The 18525-nt window shown below is 35.2% G+C and overlaps 1 protein-coding gene across 3 annotated transcripts in view; it reads left to right on the top strand.

Moving 5' to 3' along the window:
* The window catches only part of Efcab7 (EF-hand calcium binding domain 7), a 51756-nt gene extending 37474 nt beyond the window's left edge, over nt 1-14282 (top strand). For all 3 annotated transcript variants that reach the window (XM_047566256.1, XM_047566246.1, XM_047566237.1), the window contains exons 13-15: nt 10278-10487; nt 12591-12698; nt 13902-14282. In XM_047566256.1, coding sequence (XP_047422212.1) covers nt 10278-10487; nt 12591-12698; nt 13902-13973 — 390 coding nt within the window. In that variant the 3' untranslated portion in view covers nt 13974-14282. The remainder of the gene's footprint in view (nt 1-10277; nt 10488-12590; nt 12699-13901) is intronic.
* The last annotated feature ends 4243 nt before the right edge of the window (nt 14283-18525 follow it).

Raw genomic sequence — 18525 nt, 5'->3', positions numbered from 1 at the left:
ATATTGTCTGGAAGTAGATTCTGTCAAATTGAGAGGCATTGTGTTACAAAGAAAGAATAAACAAATTGACAATCATAGGTTTGGGGAAAGGATTTAGGGTTGTTAGAAATCTTATTATTAAGTGGTCTTAGTAAACCAAGACAAGTAAAATTAATTTTGTTTTAATTTTTCAACTTACTTTATACTTTGAATTTGTCTTTTATTTTTCCCTCCACAATCAGCCACAACCAATCATTTTTTTACTTTATTTTATTCATATTAAATTTTCAATTCAGATTTTAGAATTGTAGATTATATATTTCCCATATCAACCCATAAAGGGAAAATCCCTGTTTCAAAGAGTACCATAACTTTTTTATTGCTCTTGCTACAAGGACCTTGCCCCTATAGCACCATGACTTTTTTTTTTTCCCAGCCATAACTTGTAAGCTGTTCTTTCATTGAATGTTCATAAGCAAAAGTTAACATATTTAGTTTTCCCTATTCTTTTTTTTTTAAATCAAATGTCTTTAAGTGTCCAAACTTTTATCAGTCATAATTGATCACTAAAATACAGTTCTCTTATTTTGTGGTATTTCTTTCTTTTTTTTTTTTTTTTTTACATAGGGCAATGATGTTTATTTTTTTTCCCTTCCCTCCCACCCCTCCCATCCCTCTTTTCCCTCTATACAGTCCTTCTTTCCTTCATTCTTACCGCTCTCCTTATCCCTAACCCTAAACCTAACCCTAAACCTAATGCTAACCCCTCCCACCCCCCATTGTATGTCCTCATCCGCTTATCAGCAAGATCATTCGTCCTTTAGTTTTTTGAGATTGGCTTATCTCACTTAGCATGATATTCTCCAATTTCGTCCATTTGCCTACAAATGCCATAATTTTATCATTCTTCATTGCGGAGTAATATTCCATTGTATATATATGCCACAGTTTCTTTATCCATTCATCAACTGAAGGGCATCTAGGTTGGTTCCACAATCTGGCTATGGTGAATTGAGCAGCAGTGAACATTGATGTGGCTGTATCTCTGTAGTATGCTGATTTTAAGTCCTTTGGGTATAGGCCAAGGAGTGGGATAGCTGGGTCAAATGGTGTTTCCATTCCAAGCTTTCTGAGGAATCTCCACACTGCTTTCCAGAGTGGCTGCACTAATTTGCAACCCCACCAGCAATGTATGAGTGTTCCTTTTCACCACATCCTCGCCAACACCTATTGTTGCTTGTATTCTTGATAATCGCCATTCTAATTGGGGTGAGATGAAATCTTAGGGTAGTTTTGATTTGCATTTCCCTTATTACTAGGGATGTTGAACATTTTTTCATATATCTGTTGATTACTTGTACATCTTCTTCTGTGAAGTGTCTGTTCATTTCCTTAGCCCATTTGTTGATTGGATTATTTGTATTCTTCGTGTAGAGTTTTTTGAGTTCTTTATATATTCTGGAAATTAGCGCTCTATCTGAGGTATGGTTGGCAAAGATATTCTCCCACTCTGTAGGCTCTCTCTTCACATTTCTGATAGTTTCCTTTGCTGAGAGAAAGCTTTTTAGTTTGAATCTATCCCAGTTGTTGATTCTTTCTTTTATTTCTTGTGCTATGGGAGTTCTGTTAAGGAAGTCTGATCCTAAGCCAACAAGTTGAAGATTTGGACCTACTTTTTCTTCTATAAGATGCAGGGTCTCTGGTCTGATTCCGAGGTCCTTGATCCATTTTGAGTTGAGTTTTGTGTAGGGTGAGAGACAGGGGTTTAATTTCATTCTATTGCATATGGTTTTCCAGTTTTCCCAGCACCATCTGTTGAAGAGGCTATCTTTTCTCCATTGCATATTTTTGGAACCTTTGTCTAGTATGAGAAAATTGTATTTATTTGGGTTTGTGTCCATGTCCTCTATTCTGTACCATTGATCTACCTGTCTATTTTGGTACCAATACCATGCCGTTTTTGTTACTATTGCTTTGTAGTAGAGTTGAAGATCTGGTATTGCAATACCCCCTGCTTCGCTCTTGCTACTGAGGATTGCTTTAGCTATTCTAGGTTTTTTATTCTTCCAGATGAATTTCATAATTGCTTGCTCCATTTCTGCAAGGTACATCATTGGGATTTTAATTGGAATTGCATTGAATCTGTATAGCACTTTAGGTAGTATAGCCATTTTGACAATATTAATTCTGCCTATCCAGGAACATGGGAGATCTTTCCATCTTCTAAGGTTTTCTTTAATTTCTTTCTTTAGTGTTCTGTAGTTCTCATTGTAGAGGTCTTTCACCTCTTTTGTGAGATTGATTCCCAAGTATTTTATGTTTTTCGATGCTATTGTGAATGGGGTAGTTTTCCTAATTTCTCTTTCTGAAGATTCATCACTTATGTATAAAAATGCATTGGATTTATGAGCATTGATCTTGTAACCTGCTACTTTACTGAATTCACTTATGAGTTCTAAAAGTTTTCTGGTGGAATTTCCAGGTTCCTTAAATATATAATCATGTCATCAGCGAACAGGGATAGTTTGAGTTCTTCTTTTCCTATTCGTATCCCTTTAATTTCTTTGGTTTGTCTGATTGCTCTGGCTAGAGTCTCAAGGATGATGTTGAATAGAAGCAGTGAAAGAGGGCATCCCTGCCTTGTTCCAGTTTTTAGGGGGAACGCTTTCAGTTTTTCACCATTTAGAATGATATTAGCCATGGGCTTAGCGTAGATTGCCTTTATAATGTTAAGGAATGTTCCCACTACCCCAATTTTTTCTAGTGTTTTGAGCATGAAGGGATGCTGTATTTTATCGAATGCTTTTTCTGCATCTATTGAAATGATCATGTGATTCTTAACTTTAAGTCTGTTGATATGGTGAATGACATTTATTGATTTCTGAATGTTGAACCAATCTTGCATCCCTGGGATAAAACCCACTTGATCGTGGTGCACTATCTTTTTAATATATATTTGTATGCGATTTGCTAAAATTTTGTTGAGAATTTTTGCGTCGATGTTCATTAAGGATATTGGTCTGAAATTTTCTTTCCTCGATGTGTCTCTGTCTGGTTTAAGTATCAGGGTGATATTGGCTTCATAGAACGAGTTTGGGAGGGTTCCCTCCTCTTCTATTTCATGGAATAGTTTGAGGAGTATTGGAATGAGCTCTTCTTTAAAGGTTTTGTAGAACTCGGCTGAGAACCCATCTGGTCCTGGACTTTTCTTTGTTGGTAGGCTTTTGATGACCTCTTCTATTTCATTGCTTGTAATTGATTTATTTAAGTTGTGTATGTCCTCCTCGTTCAGTTTAGGCAATTCTTATGTCTCTAGAAATTTGTTGATGTCTTCGAGGTTTTCTGTTTTGTTGGAGTATAGATTTTCGAAATAGCTTCTAATTATGTTTTGTATTTCACTCGTGTCTGTTGTGATATTTCCTTGTTCATTCCGAATTTTAGTAATTTGAGTTTTCTCCCTCTTTCTCTTTGTTAGTATGGCTAAGGGTTTATCAATTTTATTTATTTTTTCAAAGAACCAACTATTTATTTTGTTAATTTTTCCAATTGTTTCTTTTTGTTTTGATTTCGTTGATTTCGGTTCTGATTTTAACTATTTCCTGTCTTCTACTACTTTTGGTATTGGTCTGCTCTTCTTTTTCTAGCGCTTTGAGCTGTAGTGTTAAGTCATTTATTTGTTGATTTCTACTTCTTTTTTTGAATGCGCCCCATGAAATAAATCTTCCTCTAAGTACTGCTTTCATAGTGTCCCAGAGATTTTGATATGATGTGTCTTTGTTCTCGTTTACTTCTAAGAATTTTTTTATTTCCCTCCTGATGTCTTCTGTTATCCATTCATCATATAATAGTGTATTATTTAATCTCCAGGTATTGGAGAAGTTTCTATTTTTTATTCTGTCATTTATTTCTAATTTCAATCCATTATGATCTGATAGAGTACAAGGTAGTATCTCTATCTTCTTGTATTTGCTAACAGTAGCTTTGTGGCATAAAATATGGTCTATTTTAGAGAAGGATCCATGTGCTGCTGAGAAGAAAGTGTATTCGTTCTTTGTTGGATGGTATATTCTATATATGTCCGTTAAGTCTAAATTGTTGATTGTGTTGTTGAGATCTATAGTTTCTTTATTCAATTTTTGTTTGGACGATCTATCCAGTGGTGAGAGAGGTGTGTTAAAATCGCCTAGTATTATTGTGTTGTGGTCTATTTGATTTCTGGAATTGAGAAGGATTTGTTTGCCGTACGTGGATGAGCCAATGTTCGGGGCATAGATATTTATGATTGTTATGTCTTGCTGATTTATGCTTCCCTTAAGCAGCATGTAATGTCCTTCTTTATCCCTTCTGACTAGTTTTGGTTTGAAGTCCACATTATCTGAAATGAGGATGGATACTCCAGCTTTTTTGCTGTGTCCGTGTGCATGGTATGTTTTTCCCCATCCTTTCACCTTTAGTCTATGGGTGTCTCTTTCTATGAGATGAGTCTCTTGCAGGCAGCATATTGTTGGATTTTTCTTTTTAATCCAATCTGCCAGTCTGTGTCTTTTGATTGATGAATTCAGGCCATTAATATTCAGGGTTATTATTGTGATATGATTTGTATTCCCAGTCAATTGACTCACATTTGTTTTTGACATGATTTGGTTTCTCCTTTATTTGGCTATTCCTTTAGGCTAGCGCCTCCTGTTGCTGATTTGCATCGTTGTTTTTCATCTCTTCCTCATGGAATATTTTGCTGAGAATGTTCTGTAATGCTGGCTTTCTTTTTGTAAATTCTTTTAGCTTTTGTTTATCATGGAAGGATCTTATTTCATCGTCAAATTTGAAGGTAAGTTTTGCTGGGTATAAGATTCTTGGTTGGCATCCATTTTCTTTCAGGGCTTGGTATATGTTGTTCCAGGCCCTTCTAGCTTTTAGGGTCTGGATTGAAAAATCTGCTGATATTCTTATTGGTTTCCCTCTGAATGTAATTTGATTCTTTTCTCTCACAGCCTTTAAAATTCTGTCTTTATTTTGTATGTTAGGTATTTTCATAATAATGTGCCTTGGTGTGGGTCTGTTGTAATTTTGTATGTTTGGAGTTCTATAAGCCTCTTGTACTTGGTTTTCCATTTCATTCTTCAGATTTGGGAAATTTTCTGATATTATTTCATTGAATAGATTGTTCATTCCTTTGGTTTGTTTCTCTAAGCCTTCCTCAATCCCAATAATTCTTAAATTTGGCCTTTTCATGATATCCCATAATTCTTGTAGATTCTGTTCATGATTTCTTACCATCTTTTCTGTTTGGCCAACTTTGCTTTCAAGATTAAATCATTTGTCTTCAATGTCTGAGGTTCTGTCTTCCAGGTGTTCTATCCTATTGGTTATGCTTTCTATGGAGTTTTTAACTTGGTTTATTGTTTCCTTCATTTCAAGGATTTCAGTTTGTTTTTTTTTCAGTATCTCTAACTCTTTATTGAAATGATCTCTTGCTTCCCGTATTTGGTCTTTTAACTGTTGATTGGTGCGATCATTTAATGCCTGCATTTGCTCTTTCATCTCATCATTCAATGCCTGCATTTGCTCTTTCATCTCCTCATTAGCTTCTCTGATCGTTTTAATTACATACATTCTGAACTCCCTTTCTGACATTTCTTCTGCTGTGCTGTCATTGGGTTTTATTGATGTAGTATCTAGGTTTGTTTGGGACATTTTCTTCCCTTGTTTTCTCATATTGGTCAGCTGTCAGTGGGACCCTGAGATATTGCAGTTTTCCGCTATTGGCTTATAGTGTCCCGGTAGATTTCCAGTGTATCACCTCCCAGCCTTCAGTAGCCTGATGTCTTGGAGGAATCTGATAAAGCAGTGCATCCAAAGAAAACTGCCCCTAGCCCCCTACTGGTTCCACAGTTTGGAACTGGCTCTGTGCGGAAAGGCTCTCACTGTGGGCCTGCACCGTGCAGCTGGCCGTGTGGGAGGAGCCCACTGCCAGAGTGTGGAAGGCTACCTTGGGAAGACTCTAGCTGCCCTGCCCGGCTCCGATAAGCCACCTCTATCTGGGCCTGCCACCCGGGCCGAGCTTTACCCAGTGGGCAGACTCACCCATGGCTCTATTTCAGTCCGAGTCTCTTAATGCCTCCCCTTCTTAACTCCTGGGTTCTGGAGCGACTGGGGGTGCAGTCACCCTCTAGGCCGCCATCTTGGATCGCCCCATGAAGAGAGCCTGCAGCCGGAGTGGGCAGAGCCACCTGAAGAGGTCTCTGGCTGCCCTGCCCTGATCCCAGAGGCTGCTTGCGGATCGAAGCTCTCCGTTGGTTCGGGGGCTTGTGGCTGGTTCTATGTAGAAAGCCTCTCACTGGGCAGTCTGCTCTGAGAAGCTAGCCTTGAAAGGCACCTCCCACCGCAGGGGTCCAGGCTACTTGGGGAAGTCTCTGGCTGCCCTATCCTGGTCCCTGAAGCTGCTTGCGTGCCGGAGTACGCTGCGCTGCACTGGCTTCGGGACTCGGAGCTTGTTCTGGTCAGAAAGGCTCTCACTAGCGGGCCAGTTCCGAACCTGGAGAAGCTGGCTGTGTGGGCGGGGCCCACCGCCGGAGTGTGCAGGGCTGCCTGTGGATGACTCTAGCTGCCCTGCCCAGCTCCAATAAGCCACCTCTATCTGGGCCTGCCACCCAGGCCGAGCTTTACCCAGTGGGCAGACTCACCTGTGGCTCTATTTCAGTCCGAGTCTCTCAATGCCTCCCCTTCTTAACTCCTGGGTTCTGGAGCGACTGGGGGTGCAGTCTCCCTCTAGGCCGCCATCTTGGATCGCCCCTATTCTTTTTTTATAAAAATAATTTTATAGTATAAATTTCTTTTGGAATTCAAAATTGGGAAAAATTACTTCATGTTTTAGATTGTAAGAGCTATATATCGTATTTTTATTTCACTTTTATTTTGACTAACAGGTAACTGAGAGCTTAATAGTGTGCTAAATTTAAGTAGCATCCTATAATCTAGATTTTATTATTACAGTATTCTCTACCTTATTTATTACTTGTATATTGTTAAAAGTTTTATAATTAAAACTTAATAATAGTCTTACTTTTTGCATACTTCCAATATTAATTTAGTAAAATTAAGAGAATAAGTAAATAAAAGATCAAGGTTAAAAACAAAAAATAATAAAAGTATAGAGCAGCTCTTTTAGTTTTGATAATATTTAATTTTTAAAATTACAGAGAAAGCCCAGTGACTTGACTTGGGAGGCTGAAGCAGGATGATTGGGAACTCAAAGACAGCCTTAGCAATGGTGAGGCACTAAGCAATTCAGTGAGGTCCTGGCTGTAAATAAAATATAAAATAGGACTGGGGATGTGGCTCAGTGGTCAAGTGCCCATGAGTTCAATCCCTGGTACAAAAAAAAAAAAAAAAAATTACAGAAAAAGTGTTTTTAACAAATGCTTTACTTTCTGGAATCTTTAAATATTGATACTTTGTTGGATAAAACTGATAACCAAGACCTTTTTTTTTTTAATTTATTTTTATGTAAACAAATGGGATACATGTTGTTTCTGTTTGTACATGGAGTAACAGCACACCATTTGCATATTCATACATTTACGTAGAGTAATGATGTTTGATTCATTCCGTTATTTTTTTCCTTCCCCCCCACCCCTCCCACCTCTCTTTTCCCTCTATACAGTCCCTCCTTCCTCCATTCTTGCCCCCCTCCCACCCTCCATTATGTGTCATCATCCGCTTATCAGTGAGATCATTCGCCTTTTGGATTTTTGAGATTGGCTTATCTCACTTAACATGATATTCTCCAATTTCATCCATTTGCCTGCAAATGCCATAATTTTATTATTCTTTATAGCTGAGTAATATTCCATTTTATATATACACCACAGTTTCTTTATCCATTCATCAATTGAAGGGCATCTAGGTTGGTTCCACTGTCTGGTTATTGTGAATTGAGCAGCTATGAACATTGATGTGGCTGTATCTCTGTAGTATGCTGATTTTAAGTCCTTTGGGTATAGGCTGAGGAGTAGGATAGCTGGGTCAAATGGTGGTCCATTCCAAGTTTTCTAAGGAATCTCCACACTGCTTTCCAGAGTGGCTGCACTAATTTGCAGCCCCACCAGCAATGTATGAGTGAACCTTTTTTCCCACATCCTCTCCAACACCTATTGTTGCTTGTATTCTTGATAATCGCCATTCTAATTGGGGTGAGATGGAATCTTAGTGTAGTTTTGATTTGCATTTCTCTTAACCAAAACCTTTTAAATGGCAAAATATTATCAGAGTCTATTCATTACTGAAAAAAGTAAATCAACCCTCTAAAAATGCTACAATAATCAGTATGATTATTATAAATAATCTTTTGTTTTAGAATTCTGCATCATAAAATACTTTTGTACACATCACTTTATTAGATATTTCCAACAACCTTGGCAGAATACATACTATTTATTTTCATGTTTTCAGTGAAGAAACTCCTCATAGGAGTGAAATGACTTCTCCCAGCTCACATAGTGAGTAAATGGAAAAGTCTGATTAATAAACCCAGGTATTTTAAAAAAAGTTTTGCTGGGGATTAGACTCAGAACCTTCTTTATGCTAAGCATACACTTTACACTGAGCTATATATCCCTATCTCCTATGATATCTTAAAAGGGAAACTTTATTATCCAAAGTTATCCAAATATTTCATTAAAATATTTTAGGGGTTAGAGATATAGTTCAGTGGTTTAATGCTTGTGTAGGTTTAATCCCCAGAGCTACAAATAATTTAATTAAAGCAAAAACTTGTGTTCCTATTCCACCAAATTAACTTCAAATTTTATCTTTTATTTCCCCCAAAAGATAATTGATGTGTGTGAATTTATTCATTTTTTTCAATGAATACTATTGAATATTTATTATGTGATTCATTTGTAAGAAAGAGATAATGATGAGTAAAATATTTAAAATCTCTGCCCACATGGAATTTATGTTCCATGAAAGAGAATAATTAAAAGAAAAATAAAATCATTTCAAAAGTGTTTTTTGTTTTGTTTTTGTTTTTGTTTTTTGTTTTACACCAGGGATTGAACCCAGGGGCACTTAACCACTGAGCCATGTCCCCAGCTCTTTTTTATATTTTATTTAGAGACGGGGTCTCCCTAAGTTGCTGAGGCTGGCTTTGAACATGTGATCCTCCTGCCTCTGCCTCCCAAACCACTGGGATTATAGGCTTGCACCACCATACCCAGCTCCAAAGTGTTTTTGAAAGAACCAAGCCAGAAGCTGAACAACAAAACAATGAGAAAGTGACAGAGATTGGAAAAACAGAGCAGAACTTTCTGCAGAGGTGCTATATAAGCTTTAACCAGAAGGAGAATGAGGTACCCATATGAAAAGATATGAGAAGAATCTGCCAAATGGAGAGAACACTTTGTACAAAGTCCCTAACATACAAATTTGTTCTAAGATCTTAAAGATCAGTGTAGCTGGAACATAGCAGAGCTGGAGACTGAGTTGGATACAAAGGCTAATAATGTGCAGCATATTGTAGGCTCATGTAGGCAGCACATTGTAAAGACTAAATAAAGGTAGACATTAGAAAAATTCAATTTGAATTACAGAAAATATTTTTAGTTTCATATTTTATAGGTGTTCTGGGCTATGTTTGAATTGTAAATTTATTTTTCTACCTTTGATATTTTTGGTATGCTATATCCATGCATTAAGTTTCAGTTGTAAACATGATTTCTTCAGGACCCGTGATGAATTATTTCTGTAACCTTAACATTAGAAAAGGCAATTAAATAAAATGTTATTAGGACTGAACCAAATGGTGAAGTATATAGTATTGTGGTTTAAAGGAGGTATTATTGATTTACTAGGGGCAATTTTGTTTGTTTGTTTGGTTTTTGCAGTACTGGAAATTGAACCCTGGGGAACCCTGGGAAACCACTGACCTGCATCACCAGCCCTTTTATTTTTTGAGTCAGGGAATTGCCAAATTGCCCAGGCTGGCTTTGAACTTGGAATCCTCTTACTCCAACCTCTCAAATCACTAGGATTACAGGTGTATGCCACCATGCCCAACTCTTTCTTTCTTTTTCTGTGAACATTATCAGTTAATAGCCCACCAAAGAGTTAAAATCTCATGCTTTTTTATTAGTCAATTCATAATACTAAAATTTTTTTCTAAAGTTATATCAGAAGGAAAAGCTATGAAGTTTAATGCATCTTTTTAAATCATATGATACATATATTAATAAATTAAGCAATTTATTTTAAATTCTAGTGGAAGGATAAAGCAATATTTTCTTTTTCTTTCTTATTAGGCATGTCCATTTGTCATTGATATCTATGCAGAAAAATGCAAGCCAAGAATTAAAGCTGTCCATATGGAGGGATGCAGCGGGCAACTTGAGAAGGCCATTTGCAAATCTGTCCTTAACAAGGGTGATACCAAAGTAATGAATGGCTATGAAAATATAATCATACATACTTACAATTGTGACATCTGGATAACATCAGTTATTGAAAATAAGGTATCAAATATGAGGTGGTTCTCCATGTTTTGCTACAAACTTTACTAATATGTTATCTTCTTTCTTACTCTATTTTACATGGTAATTAACTATCCCACTGTATTAATAATGCTTATAATGGATAAATACTCTTTCTCTTTAGGTTTCTAAATTGAACTGGGCATGATAATTCTTATGATTTTTAAAATCTTAAGATCACTCTTTTTCTTTTAAAATAGGAAAATAAAATATTTGAAAATCAATGAAGATAAAGCATAATCTAGATACAGAGTGTTTAGTTTGTTAACATAATAGGGGCTACCAGAAAATGTAAAACATGGTCTCTACTTACAAGGAGTTTATGAACTAATTGGAAAAACAAAATTAATAGTTTTGAAAAAGATCAGAGAATAATTAAATGGTAAATTATATAGTACCGTTTATATGTACAATAATTTTATTCTATGTGTATCTCTCACAGTTGTTTTTAGTTTGGACCATATTAGTTAAGAAATATTCTGATGAGGAGGACTGTCATGTGGGATTTAAGCATTGGTTGATTACTAGAATTTAGATACACTAAGAGACAACCTGTAGAAGCAAGGCAAAGTGTAAGGAAAAACAAGGGGGAGAGTTAATATGAATTACAGAGGAAAAAGGGAATAGCCGCTATGCAGAAGCAGACAGCTTTGTTAGAAGTACTAGGAAGGAAAATAATATTGATGGAGTAGGTCCAGATTATATATATTATCCTGAAAACAAGATAGAGGAGTTTGGACTTGAAATAAGATAGGGTCTCCAACTAGTAAATTTCAGTCCAAATGGATCATAAAGTCTTAGAAGATGGTTCCTAAGATCCAGCATATTTCTTTTTCTGCCTTCTGTGTTTCATTAGGATTAAAAGTGTGGAAGGGAATCAGTATCTTATTCCAGTCCCTCTGCTCTGCTATTATCCATTATTGCATACCTCTCTACCTCTTTTATCTCAAGAAAAATTAAATAAACTTCCTTTCCCAGAATATGGATAATAATACATTTTAGAAGGGGCTGGGGATATAGCTCAGTTGGTAGAGTGTTTGCCTTGCAAACACAAGGCCCTGGGTTCAATCTCCAGCCCTTTAAAAAAAAATAATAATACATTTTAGAGCTTACCCTGTGCCAGGCATTTACATATATTAAGGCATTTACTTCACAACACCCTATGGGGTAAGTGCCATCCCTGTTTTACATGGGAAACTGAAGCACAGGAAGATTAAGTAACCTGCAAGAGGTTATATAACTAAGTAATAGAAGAGTTGAGAAATAAATCCAGATAGTCTAACATTATACTTTGTAGTAATCATTAGGGAATGATTATAGGCTCTTCAGCAGAGGAATATTTTGAGCTCTGCATCTCTTCTGTTTATCAGTTTCATTCTGTCTTCTCTTGCTTCCTATCCAGCCTAGAGGCCATTATTTTTTTAAATCTCAATTGTTACTTCTTCCATAAAGTCTTCCTAGAAACCCAGTCCATATCTAATGTTGATTTTTCTGTATTTCTGTAGTTCCTCATGAATACCTCTGTTATAAGTCTTAACAAAATGTTTTGTAATTGTCATTTTATTTTTCTGTCTCCCCTAGACTGTGAACTAGCTCAGTGGGGTCAGGAATTGGATCTTCTATCAGTGTACCTAGAACCTACAACTGTGCTTAACACACATTTAGTATTAAATAAATATGTTTATTGAATGAGTGAATGAGGAAGTAATACAATTTAATGGCTGTTTCAGGCATACTAGTAGGAAGGTACCATCAGAGTGAATGAAATGCAGAAAAACTAGAAGTAAAAGAAATACAGACTATTACTGTAGTAAACCAAAGATGAAATAATGTGACCTTAGTATATACAGTGGCCTAGGAATGAAGATAAGTGATATATCCAAGTCACATTTAAAAGAAAAAGGGTAGGTAGTTGGGGACAGATTAGAAATGGTAAGAAAAAACAATAGATACAAAGTTGAGAGAAGTTTGAATGAATTTGTAATGGACTGTGTTAATTTAAAACAAAATTTCAGGACTTATTCTGAAGTTTATGTAAGTGTGTATTTATTAAAGAAAAAACTAACAACTTTGAATTTTTTATAGTCAGATAATAAAGTGATTATTCACATCAACAATGAGCTGAGTAAAAACTGCGTAAACAACAGAGGACTCAAGGTGTTTGCAGTTGAAGTGGCACCAAAATCTACAATGGTAATGCATTACTTTCTACTTAAAGCTTTTGTCTCATCTCCTTGAAAATGATTTTTGCTATTGATGCTATAAATAAACATGTAGATATGAGATGAAGTGAAAAATTATTTTGTAAGTGTGATAGTCACATCAGTGTCATCCTGTACCCAAAGACAAAAAACTTCCGCTCTAACCTAATTCTCACTATTTAGTCGAGTGACTATGGGAAGTTCACTTATTTTGTTTCAGTCTCCTTAAAGGTAAAATTAAGATAGTGTCACTAATTTTATGTATTTCACAAGGTTAATGTGAAGATAAAAATAAAATTATATAGATGCAAGCACTTTTGAGCATCATATAGGAAAATGCAAAGTAATGTTGATGGTAGTATTGTTAGTAATAGGAATTTTAATAACCCCAGATATTTTTATCGACTTTAAGATGTCCTAAGATTACCTGAGAGAGAAAATACCTCTGTGTTTTAGATAAGCCACTACATTGAGACTAAGAATGAGCTCTAGTTCTGGTATTAGCAGAACTCTGGGTTTCTGATTTAGCCATGAATTCAAAGGCAAGGATGGATCAGTAGACTTCCAAGCTGTAGTGAAGGAACAAAGGAAATAATTGTTTATTCTTAACTTTTCTTTCTCCATACTGTCCATGGACTTCTAAAACCTAGAATAGAATAATTCATGGTAAAGCATGAAGAGAGATTATCTTTTATATTTCTCCATTTAAGATTTTAGGAGCAAGGTGTGGTGGTGCACACCTGTAATCCCAGTGGCTCAGGAGGCTCAGTGACTCAGTGGTCGAGTGTCCCTGAGTTCAGACTCTGGTACCCCACCCCCCAAAAAAAAAGAATTTAGGAAAGGATTATTTACTCCACATTCTAACACCCCTGTTCATCTATATTTATACACACAGACCAACAAGTACTTTGTTAGGTAGACTTTAGACTGGATTATTCTGTTAGACCTTAGATCATGGATTGCCAGTCTCTGCTTAAGGGTAAATATTATAAAATTTTATCTGCACAGGTTTTGTTTTTGTGTTGTCTCACTATATTGCCCGGGGCTAAACTCAAACTTGTGAGCTGATCATCCTGCCCAGCCTTCTGAGTACCTGGGACTAAAGGCATAGAGATATTTTTATACAAGGCATAGAAATATTGTCCTATTGAAAATTAGTACAAAAAAAATAAATGCTCTATTTTTTTATATGCAGGTTTGTCAACATGTAATGCCCCTGAATGAACATCAAGAATGGATATATTATTGTGTATATTCCCTTATGTAGTAAAGAATTCCACTTGGCACTGTCAAACTAAGAATTATTTTAAATTTAGTCTTTTATTTATTTATTAATTAAGTGCCACTAGGTTTAACTGATGAACCTAATTAATAATCTATTTAATTTACATGCATTTGCATATTATGTCATTATGTATTTCATTATTAAAATATAATGTTTTTAATGTGTGGCCTTTTTATTAATTCACTGGGAAATCTAAGCACATTTTGTTTATGAAGAGTAAATAAGGGCTGTGGTTGTGACTCAGTGATGGAGCTCTTGTCTCACATGTGTGAGGCACTGGATTTGATTCTCAGCACCACACATAAATAAATGAATAAAACGTCCATCAACAACTAAAAACATATTTTGTAAAAAAAGTAAATAAAAATAAATTTACACATAAACTTTTTAAAAAATTTTTTTGGTTGTTGATGGACCTTTATTTTATTCATTTATTTATATGCAGTGCTGAGAATCGAACCCAGTGCCTCACACATGGGAGGTAAGCACTCTACCACTCAGCCCACATAAACTTTTAAAAAGTAAGTTTAATGAATTCTGTACTTTTGGATTATCTTACTCATAATAAAGCTAACTATAAATATAAAAATAGCCATTTAATTTTCCAGTCATAAAAAATTAAGGCAAAATTTGGAGAAATTTGTTTCTATGTTAAGAATTCAAAACCTAGTAACAGTAGTAGGAATATTTTGTTCTAACAGGTTTTAACGCAGTTTGCTTGTTGCTTTTAAGTAAATATTCTTTGAAATAATAGAAATTATAAGTATTATTAGTCATAATGAAATAGTACATGGCATGAAAAATGATATTAAGTAAGAACTGTACAGCAATATCAATAACAAAATGCTTGGTCAGGAAATGTCAGCTTCTGAAACATGAGTACCATATGGCAGATATTATTTTTGTACCCAGTACATAGTTTAAATGTTATTTGGCTTTTTGGCCTTTGATTTAGATATCTGTAAAATGGGTTGTCATTACTAGCCATTTGAACTCTACGGATAATATGTCTTAAAAAGTAGTAAAATGTGGGCTGGGCTCAGTTGGTAAAGTGCTTGCTTTGCAAGCACAAAGCTGTGGGTTTGATTCCCAGCACCACACATACACCAAAAAAAGTAGTGAAATGTGAAAACATGTTATTAATTATCAAATGTTTTACAAATCCGATAATGGGCCATCTATTCTATTTCACCAGGATTAAGTTACAGGAAATTGTCTATTATGCTAAAAATGTAAAGTTTTTAGCAATAAACATAATCTTTGCACTAAGTTGTAAAGGAATTTGTATACTAGGATGATAGGTGACATAAAATGTTATCATTGAAACATGGGAAAAAAATAATAAACGCTTAAATCTTGCCTGTTACCACTATCACTTCTTAGGTATACCTAGCCTGTTCTTTTCTTCCTACTACTCACTTATTGTAAGAGGAAAAAAACAAAACAAACAAAAACCTGTCCTAACATAGTCCCATTTCAGTTAGTCAGTAGAAAAGACATTTCATTTCAAGCTGAACCTTATTACAAGAAAATGAAAACACCAGGGAATCAGATACATAATGAATGTAAACTAGGTTAAATTTTTGGACCTTTAGGTAAAAATTACTTTTAAGGCTTACTCAAGTATTGTTATACTGAAATATCTAGAAAAACTTAATTCAAGTCTTCAAATGCTTGACTCAGGTTTTAGTAATTCCTTAACCAACTAAATTATAACTGATTAATGTGTAAGAATATTTCTTTAAATTTGTTAGGTGCTTCCCTTTTTTAGGGTAGTTTTGCAGGGTTTTTGCATGTGATTTGCAAAGGTAACTGCATGTGGTTTAAATTAAAAAGTAGAAGATGGGCTGGGGATATATCTTGTTTAGAGAGGACCAGGCTAACTTGTGGGAGGCCCTGAGTTTAATCGCTAACACTACAAAAAAATAAAATTTAAAAACAATCTCCAGCATCACAAAAATAAATTAAATTTAAAAATAAAAAGCATAAGGATCCAGCTTACTAAAAAAGTGTCTAATGCACCAGGTCTCTATTGTGTTCTGGATTCCATTCCTGCCTGTCTCCTCAATGTCCCCATGAGTTCTATCTGTAAATATTCCTTCAATATTGGCTCTTCCCCATTGTTATTCACAAGTTTTTAGACTCTCTAAGAAGCCTCTTCTAGGCTGGGGATGTGGTAGAGTACTTGCCTAGCATGTGCAAGGCCCTGGGTTTGATCCCTAGCACCCTAATAAAAAGAAGCCTCTCATTTTCCATCCCTATCATCTTATTTCTGTACCCTCCTCTATGAAAGGACTTCAGAGAATTGTCCACATTTGCTGTACCTACCTTCTTTTCTCCTATTAACTCAAATAGTGGTTGTTTCCTCCCAAAACATCAAAAAGTTCCTCATTATTAAATTCAGTGGTATTTTTGAAGTCTTGTCTCCAGTGTTGGACAGTATTGATCTTTCTGGACACCATATTTTCATAGTTTCTTCTCAAAGCTGAGAAGAAGGCTTCTTTCTGCCCACAGTTATTTAATTTCTTCTAATTTCAATATTCTGTCCTACCTCAGGCCCTTTGTCTATAATGATTCTTTCTTGCATATAGAATAAATCTCCCTTCCCTCTTCCTTCAGTTCTCAGTGAATATGTCACTCTGTCCAAGAATCCTTTCTTTACTCCCCAAATCAAGACTACTTTGATGGCCCTAGCACTTTGTGCTCACTCTGTTTTAGGACGCATTACGCCATATTGGCATTGCTGTTCATTATCCATATGCTGAGTTGAAAAATGGGACAATAGTAATCTCAGAATATTCCTTATAAACTGTTATAGATATACAATAAATATTGGTAGGACAGTTGAATGAAATGGGTAAAAAATTAAAAGATGATTATATGTTGTATGAATATTATTCTAATTCTTTGTTTATAAATTGGAAGCATAAGAATAGAAAGACTCATTACTATTCAATTCCATTAATCCAGACTTTGTTTTTAATTTCATTATTAGTAGATTAAAAACAATGGAAACAAATTGTGTATTTTTTTACTGATTATCTAAACACATAGTTTTAGATTGGAGACTATACCATAAGATTTCCATAAGACCTTCTAACTCTAGAATTCTATTGTCATATTTGAAAATATTAAGTAAATACCAGTTTAAGTATTAAATATCAAATACTGTCATAAGCAATTCTTAAGTTACTACTATATTTAATAATTTTGTTGATTTTCTATTAGATATTGGAATAGACCTATTATTTATTTATTCATTTATTTATTTTTTAATATATATGTTTTTTTAGTTGACAATGGACCTTTATTTTTTATTTTTACTTATATGCGGTGCTGGGAATTGAACCCCATGCCTCACATGTGCTAGGCAGGGCTGGGGATATAGCTCATTAGGTAGAATGCTTGCCTTGCATGCACAAGGCCCTGGGTTCAATCCCCAACACCACAAAAAAAAAAAAGATACCACATGTGCTAGGCAAGCATTCTGCCACTGGGCCACAACTCCAGCTCATAGACCTGTATTTTTGAAATCAGGGACCTTCTTTTAGACCTATTTAAAAAAATTTTTTTAGTTGTCAATGGACCTTTATTTTATTTATTCATGTGTAGTGCTGAGGATCGAACCCAGTGCCTCACACATGCTAGGCAAGCGCTCTTCCACTGAACCACAAACCCAGCCTACATCTGTTTTTGATGTACACATTAAATATACACCAGAAACTTTAATACTATACTAATCATACTTTGGATATAACCCAGGAAAATGAAAATGTATTTCTGATTTTGACTACCAGAGGGTGAGAATATTATTTTCTTTGTGAGAGAGAGAGAGAGAGAGAGACAGACAGACAGACAGACAGACAGACAGACATAGAGGTTGGTAGTATTTCTCATCACATGTTAAAGTGCTTTATGACTTCTATGTCCACACATTTGTTGAACTGTATTGGACATTTTGGCTATAAATAGACCCAGGCTTATGTATCCCTTCTTACTAGAGAATGTATGCAAAATATTTCTGACTTGTAAAATGGATATTAAATCTTCTGCTCTTAAACAGTACTTCCATAATTTTGTGTGAATATACAAGTATAAGGGTATATTGACATGACCCTGATAACTTTATATAGTATAAAAAGTCTATCTTTACTACTTAACCTAGGGGGGGAAAGACGACATAATGATTTGCTACTCACCTTAGGGTAAAAGAGACTATATAACAATTTGAGGAAAAACAGAACAAATAGAACTAATTTAAAGGTAGTAGATGAGATTCTTGTGGAGAGATAATTTGGGGACCAGGAATTAGCAGTAGTTGTTGAAAGTCTAAGGGGTACAAGATTTGGTTGCTTTGAAATGTCTGTACTTGTTAACTGTGGCCCTACTGTCTAAAGAAGTGAATAGTAGGTATCCTCAATTCTTATGAATAACTGGCAAACTGCCTGCATTTGTGATATTTGACCAGTTTTTACTTTAGGTGTTCTGCTTCTTTTTTTACATATTTCTGAAAATACATATGAATGTTAAAAAG

Source organism: Sciurus carolinensis, chromosome 1 (genome assembly GCF_902686445.1).
Source record: "Sciurus carolinensis chromosome 1, mSciCar1.2, whole genome shotgun sequence".
Lineage (NCBI taxonomy): Eukaryota > Metazoa > Chordata > Mammalia > Rodentia > Sciuridae > Sciurus > Sciurus carolinensis.
Note: the sequence above shows the minus strand (reverse complement) of the source record. Positions and strands in the feature narration are given on the sequence as shown.